This window comes from Harmonia axyridis, chromosome 1 (genome assembly GCF_914767665.1).
Source record: "Harmonia axyridis chromosome 1, icHarAxyr1.1, whole genome shotgun sequence".
NCBI lineage: Eukaryota > Metazoa > Arthropoda > Insecta > Coleoptera > Coccinellidae > Harmonia > Harmonia axyridis.
The window spans coordinates 49258220-49266618 of NC_059501.1; the positions used below are offsets into that span (position 1 = coordinate 49258220).

Sequence of the window (8399 nt, forward strand, 5' to 3'; positions counted from 1 at the left end):
ACACAACAGCAAAATAATGAAGAGCGTAAAGCAGATCGCATCGGAGTCACATATTAGAACAAGCGGCTCGAACCAACTTCTGAGAGAGGTTCACTGTGGTATCCGACATGCTGAAACAAAAAATAAAAGCGTTAGGGAACCGTCTAAAACGCTATAATGAAAGAGTAAAGAGGTATAGAAATAACCAGCTCTATTACAAAAACCAAAAAGAATTTTTCCGAACCCTTGAAGATACGGAGACCAAAAGAGGAGCGTATCCTGGTGAAAGCGAGATGTATGGGGTATGGAAGGAGATCTGGGAGCGCAATGTGACTCATGACGATGAGGCCTTCTGGATAAAAGACGCGGAAAAAGAATCCACCAAATACACGATGGAAAGCCTAGAGATAACACCTGAGGACATAAAATCTGCTCTGAAAAATACAAACAACTGGGCTGCTCCAGGCTCAGACAGACTCCACAATTACTGGTGGAAGAACTTTCAGTCCTCACATCAACAACTGGCTAAATTTTTCCAGGAATCGTTATCTGAGCCCTCCACCATACCGGAATTTTTCACCCTAGGTGTCACTCATATGCTGCCCAAAGGAGATATCTGTCCTGACCCAAGGGCATACAGACCTATCACTTGCCTTCCGACTATATATAAAATACTCACTGGAATAATAACAAAACATCTATGGAAGCATGTGAGCAAGTACAATATCCTTGCAAGACAACAGAATGGCTGCAGAAAGGATGCCCAAGGCTGCAAAGAGATAAGGAGCATAGACCATCTCATAACAACACTCGCAAGAAAGAAAATGAGGAACATCTCGGTCGCGTGGATCGATTACAAAAAAGCCTTTGACTCGGTCCCGCACTCCTGGCTCCTCAAAGTACTGAAGCTCTATGGTGTGTCTGAGAACATTATCAAACTACTTAAGCATATGATGATGACTTGGAGAACAAACTTGGTATTCGGCAACAGCTCAACACCTGAAATTAGGATATTGACAGGCATTTTTCAGGGTGATAGGCTCAGTACCCTGTGGTTCTGTTTAGCTTTGAACTTCCTGAGTAGTCTTTTGAACAACAATAGTTATGGATATCTTGTAGACTCGAGATAAAATATCAGATTGAACCATAATCTCTACGTAGACGATCTAAAACTCTATGCGGCAAACGAAGAACAACTAAGAAGACTATTGAAGATCGTAGAATCCTTTACACAGACTATTCGAATGGAAATGGGTCTGGACAAATGCGCCGTGATACATGTCAAGAGAGGAAAGTTGACTCGGGGAAAAGAAATGCTTATTCAAGATGAGATGCCACTAAAACAACTAGGCTCTGAGGAAACCTACAAATACTTGGGTATACAGCAAGCATTAGAGATAAAAACCTCAGATCAAAAAGAAGCTTTCAAGACCAAGTTTTTTAGCCGAATAAGAAAAATCCTCAGAAGTAAGCTTAACTCGAAAGCACTGGTTACGGCAATCAACACATGGGCGATACCGAGCATAGCCTACTCCTTTGGCGTGATAAAATGGTCAAACACCGACCTTAAAGCAATTGACACACAGGTGCGGGTACTTCTCTCGAAATATGGAATGCACCATCCCCATGCATCTGTGAATAGACTATATATACCCAGAAATCATGGAGGCAGGGGGCTACAAAGTGTTGAGAATGCCCACTACAAGGCGGTAAAAGTATTGAGAAAATATTTTCATTCTAAGAACTCACCATTCATCCGGGCAATATGCCAACAGGACCAGAACATCACGGCACTTAACTTGGCCTGCAGAGATGACATACCTCAGGCACAATCAGATGATATGCTTCTGGAAGAATGGCATGGAAAAGCTCTTCATGGAAGATATCCGGAGGCACTAAAAAACCAGAGGGTCGATAAGGAATTATCACTTACTTACCTTAAATCCGGATATCTATTTCCTGAGACCGAAGGACGACTTATAGCTGTTCAAGACCAGGTTGTCCCAACACGAGCTTATATGAAGCATATCGCAAAGAAAAACATTGCAACAGACAAATGCCGAAAGTGCTCGCAAGCCCTTGAAACCATACAACACGTGACGTCCTCATGCTCCATCTTGGCACCCAGAGAGTACACTCAGCGGCATAATGCTATGGCAAAAGTGTACCATCAGGCTATTGCGTTTAAAACAGGTCTTATACTTACCTCGAAAAGAGTACACGAATACTTACCAAAGCCTATACTCGAAAACACCAGCTTCAAACTTTACTGGGATATCCCGATCACTACGGATCGCACAGTACCACACAACAGACCGGACATCGTGGTCTTTGATAAAACCAAGAATAGAGTCACCATCATTGACGTAACTGTTCCGGCAGATGACAATATAAGTCGGGCGTACGCTGAAAAACTAACCAAATACCACGACTTGGCTTTCGAAATGAAGGAGATCTATAAGCTCGATATGATCACGATCTTGCCACTGATAATCACTACTAATGGATTAGTTGAGAGCCACCTGGCAGAAAACACCAGACTGCTTGAGTTAGAGGAGAACTTGATCAGCGAGGCCCAGAAGGAGGTGATACTCTGGACCACAAGGATCGTTAGAATGTTCTTGACAGCTGGCTAGAGTGACCTTGGTCGAATGGACCCGGTCCCTCTGGAGGAACCCTGAGTGGTGGTTGAACAAAAAAAAATATATATATATATATATATATATATATATATATATATATATATATTTATATATATATATATATATATATATATATATATATATATATATATATATATATATATATATATATATATATATATATATATATATATATATATTGGCTATTGTAATATTGTTCATATGTTAATTGTATATCGTGTACAGGCTTCAGCCTCTGCGATTTATGTTTATGTCACAATATATATATCAACAATTTTAATTCCCAATATACAACAATAGTTATAAGTATGATAAGTGGTGTGGGAAAATTGATAAGTGTTATAATTTCACTCTTCTTTATTTCATTCAGTCGACGTTTCGATCCCGATGGGGACCTTCTTCAGGACTCTACAATAGCAATAGAAAACAGTCAAAAAACATGGCAATTTTACCACTGTAAGAGGTACCTAAGTCAACATCAAGAATTGTTTGTGTTACGGGCTGATAAAGGCAATGTTACGGTATTGATGGATAAGGATCAGTACATAGAGCTCTCCAACACAATTTTGCTCAATCAACAATATTACCAACTTCTTCCTAACAGAGATCCAACATTACAATACAAGATAAATGTAACGCATTGATTAAGCGATGGGTCACTGGGGGCCACATAACACAAGTACAAGGTAAATTACTGTACATTTATAATTCAGTTCCCGCTAGATTCTACGGTTTACCAAAAATCCACAAACCCATTCTTGCCTTGAGACCAATAATATCATCTGTCAACACCCCCACTTCCAAACTGTCAGTTTTTGTTTCAGACATCCTGTCTAAATATCTTTCTTCCACCAGAAGTAGATATTTTATTGAAGATTCCTTTGCTTTTGCCCAATGTGTGAATGGTTTCCAGTTACCTGTTGATTATGTCCTGATCAGCCCGGACGTTGTATCTCTTTTCACCAACATTCCTGTAGAGTTGGCAGCCTCAGCTGTTGGGAACAAGTGGGATACTATCAAAAACCACACTAGTCTACCAAAAAAAGAATTCATCCATGCCATTAAGTTCCTGTTTTCTTCTAACTATTTTCTTTTTAATGGTAGGTTCTTCAAACAGGTGCTCGGTTCCTCTATGGGTTCCAACTTCAGTCCGTCCATTGCTGAAGTAGTAAAGGATTTCCTTCTGGACTGCATTCTTGTTAGCATTCCTTTTCACATTCCTTTCATCAAGAAATAAGTTGATGATCTAATATGTGCTGTACCTAAAGACCAGGATGCTTTCGTTCTAAACAGGTTCAACAGTGAACATGAAAGTATACAGTTTACGTTGGAGGAAGAAACAGCGAGTGGTGTCCCATTCCTGGATACAAGGGTGATTCGAACACCGGAAAATAGGCTGATTCTGGATTGGTACCGAAAGCCAACAAGTTCAGGGAGATACTTACACTATTTTTCCAATCATCCACATGGACAAAAGGTAAACATGATTTTAGGATTGAAGAATCGCATCGAAAAAGTTGCCCATCCAAGTCTAAGGCAGCAGAATCTGAGGTTATTGTTACAATTGATGCTAGAGAATGGATACCCAAAGAGGTTGTTGTCCAGATTAATATACAATACCACTCCTTCGAGACAGCCAACGAATGGAGAGAGGGGCGCATCCACCACTGTGGACACTGAGAACGTAGATAAAATTCTTTACTCTTCTATTCCCCTAATAAATGGTATGACTAATGCATTAATTAACCTCCTAAAGACCACACAAATTAAATTGATTCCGAAATCTTATTTTAAAATTGACAGACTATACAGTCGAGTGAAAGATAGGATGACTGTTGATAATATGAGTGGTGTGGTATATTGTATTCCATGTTCAATATGTAGTGAGGTGTATATTGGTCAGACATCTCAGCTTTTGAAGAGAAGGATTGCTCAACACAAGAGCGACATCAAGAATCCAAATAAGATTTGTGCCCTAGCAGACCATACCCGGGACAAAGATCACCCAATGAATTATAATTCCACCAAAATTCTTGAATGTGCAGTTAGTGGAAAGAAAATATGTTTCTTAGAGATGTACCATATTAAACGCCACACTTGTTCTATGAATTACAGAAGGGATGTAAACAATATTAGCTCCATCTATACTTATTTGATTCATTATGACCAGTTTGGTGGCAGTGAATTGGATGGATCAAATGGAATGAATATTTCCACAAGTTCTACAGTCGGGATAACGTAATAATGAATTCTGTGTTCCGGATCATTTCTGTGAGAGGGGATTGGATTCGGTTCATGGAGTCTTTCAATAATCGCATTTGTTCTGAGTTCAGTGAGAGTGAATTACTGCGACCAAGTGTGATTTAATGCTATTCTATGTTTCATTTGTCATGTGCGTGTATTCTGTGGCAAGTCTGGTTGACAACATTTTTGACAACCTCTCATTTTGTTGATTTTTCTGTTTACCTTATTTACATATGATAATTGATTTCTTCTCTTGTGCTAACGAAATATCAGATCTTTTTTCGCTAAATTTGTTGATGTTCTTGTTCATTGCTTTCTTGAGAGCTATTGATTTGTGTTCAAATAAGATCTTTACAACTCTGTATTTCGGTATGTACTATTTTTACATGTTTTGTGATTGCCATGTTTTTTGACTGTTTTCTATTGCTATTGTAGAGTCCTGAAAAAGGTCCCCATCGGGATCGAAACGTCGACTAAATGAAATAAAGAAGAGTGAAATTATAACACTTATCAATTTTTCCTCACCCTTATCATACTTATAAGTATTGTTGTATATTGGGAATTAAAATTGTTGATATTTAAGCATGGGGTTTTATGCAGAAGTAAGAAACAACTATGGAAGAGTAGCATATGAGGCGTTGAAGTCATGGTCTTCGTACAATTTGAAACTGGCATCTTATAGAAATCGAAGAGTGTTCCTTTTGGAATGCAAAAGACAGGGTTTACTTCCCAAACATATTTCCAGCAATATGAATTATTTGTTCAGCTCAGCAAGTGATTCAGGTTCAGACAGGTTCAAGCTATGTTTGAAAAATCAAGGCGTCTCGTTCTTCAATTTGAGATCACTGTGACTGTGACCAGGATAGGAAGAATGGAGTGTGAGTCTTCCAGGTTGTGGCAGATCTTGGAGGGGTTGCTTCCACCAGAGATGCTAATTCGTTTTGATTCTTACCAGTCCAGAAGGTACAGAAGAGAATTTGCTGCTATCAAGGAGAGAAATCTGATGAAGGTGAGAGCTCTATCGGATGAACTTCTAAAGAAAGTAGAACCACAAGAAAGGTGAGTTAAGAATGTTAGTTCTGTGATTATACCAGATAGAATATTGAAATTCCTAGCACTGGGCCCCAGATTCGGCATTGATATTCCTTTGAAGGAGGTTTCCATGTCGGTACTGTTGGCAGATGTAGAGAGCATTATTGATCTTAATGATAGACTGTCAGATGAGGGGAAGAACATCAAACGTTCCCAAGCTGCTAATATTATAACCAACTACATCAAACCTGGAAAAAGGACTAATAATGTTTTCCAGAGAGAATTTTACCACTATAAAAGGTACCTAAGTCAACATCAAGAATTGCTTGTGTTACGGGCTGATAAAGGCAATGTTACGGTATTGATGGATAATGATCAGTACATAGAGCTCTCCAACACAATTTTGCTCAATGAACAATATTACCAACTTCTTCCTAACAGAGATCCAACCGTTACAAGGTAAATGTAATGCATTGATTAAGCGATGGGTCACTGGGGGCCACATAACACAAGTACAAGGTAAATTACTGTACATTTATAATTCAGTTCCCGCTAGATTCTACGGTTTACCAAAAATCCACAAACCCATTCTTGCCTTGAGACCAATAATATCATCTGTCAACACCCCCACTTCCAAACTGTCAGTTTTTGTTTCAGACATCCTGTCTAAATATCTTTCTTCCACCAGAAGTAGATATTTTATTGAAGATTCCTTTGCTTTTGCCCAATGTGTGAATGGTTTCCAGTTACCTGTTGATTATGTCCTGATCAGCCTGGACGTATTATCTCTTTTCACCAACATTCCTGTAGAGTTGGCAGTCTCAGCTGTTGAGAACAAGTGGGATACTATCAAAAACCACACTAGTCTACCAAAAAAAGAATTCATCCATGCCATTAAGTTCCTGTTTTCTTCTAACTATTTTCTTTTTAATGGTAGGTTCTTCAAACAGGTGCTCGGTTTCCCTATGGGTTCCAACTTCAGTCCGTCCATTGCTGAAGTAGTAATGGATTTCCTTCTGGGCTGCATTCTTGTTAGCATTCCTTTTCACATTCCTTTCATCAAGAAATAAGTTGATGATCTAATATGTGCTGTACCTGAAGACCAGGTTGCTTTCGTTCTAAACAGGTTCAACAGTGAACATGAAAGTATACAGTTTACGTTGGAGGAAGAAACAGCGAGTGGTGTCCCATTCCTGGATACAAGGCTGATTCGAACACCGAAAAATAGGCTGATTCTGGATTGGTACCGAAAGCCAACAAGTTCAGGGAGATACTTACACTATTTTTCCAATCATCCACATGGACAAAAGGTAAACATGATTTTAGGATTGAAGAATCGCATCGAAAAAGTTGCCCATCCAAGTCTAAGGCAGCAGAATCTGAGGTTATTGTTACAATTGATGCTAGAGAATGGATACCCAAAGAGGTTGTTGTCCAGATTAATATACAATACCACTCCTTCGAGACAGCCAACGAATGGAGAGAGGGGCGCATCCACCACTGTGGACACTGAGAACGTAGATAGAATTCTTTACTCTTCTATTCCCCTAATAAATGGTATGACTAATGCATTAATTAACCTCCTAAAGACCACACAAATCAAATTGATTCCGAAATCTTATTTTAAAATTGACAGACTATACAGTCGAGTGAAAGATAGGATGACTGTTGATAATATGAGTGGTGTGGTATATTGTATTCCATGTTCAATATGTAGTGAGGTGTATATTGGTCAGACATCTCAGCTTTTGAAGAGAAGGATTGCTCAACACAAGAGCGACATCAAGAATCCAAATAAGATTTGTGCCCTAGCAGACCATACCCGGGACAAAGATCACCCAATGAATTATGATTACACCAAAATTCTTGAATGTGCAGTTAGTGGAAAGAAAAGATGTTTCTTAGAGATGTACCATATTAAACGCCACACTTGTTCTATGAATTACAGAAGGGATGTAAACAATATTAGCTCCATCTATACTTATTTGATTCATTATGACCAGTTTGGTGGCAGTGAATTGGATGGATCAAATGGAATGAATATTTCCACAAGTTCTACAGTCGGGATAACGTAATAATGAATTCTGTGTTCCGGATTATTTCTGTGAGAGGGGATTGGATTCGGTTCATGGAGTCTTTCAATAATCGCATTTGTTCTGAGTTCGGTGAGAGTGAATTACTGCGACCAAGTGTGATTTAATGCTATTCTATGTTTCATTTGTCATGTGCGTGTATTCTGTGGCAAGTCTGGTTGACAACATTTTTGACAACCTCTCATTTTGTTGATTTTTCTGTTTACCTTATTTACATATGATAATTGATTTCTACTCTTGTGCTAACGAAATATCAGATCTTTTTTCGCTGAATTTGTTGATGTTCTTGTTCATTGCTTTCTTGAGAGCTATTGATTTGTGTTCAAATAAGATCTTTACAACTCTGTATTTCGGTATGTACTATTTTTACATGTTTTGTGATTGCCAT

The 8399-nt window shown here is 38.7% G+C and overlaps 1 protein-coding gene across 1 annotated transcript; it reads left to right on the top strand.

The window, feature by feature from the left end:
- Nucleotides 1-1229: 1229 nt before the first annotated feature.
- LOC123671403 lies at nt 1230-2615 on the top strand. Its single transcript, XM_045605244.1, has one exon. The coding sequence runs from the start codon at nt 1230-1232 to the stop codon at nt 2613-2615; it is 1386 nt and encodes a 461-aa protein (XP_045461200.1).
- Nucleotides 2616-8399: the final 5784 nt, after the last annotated feature.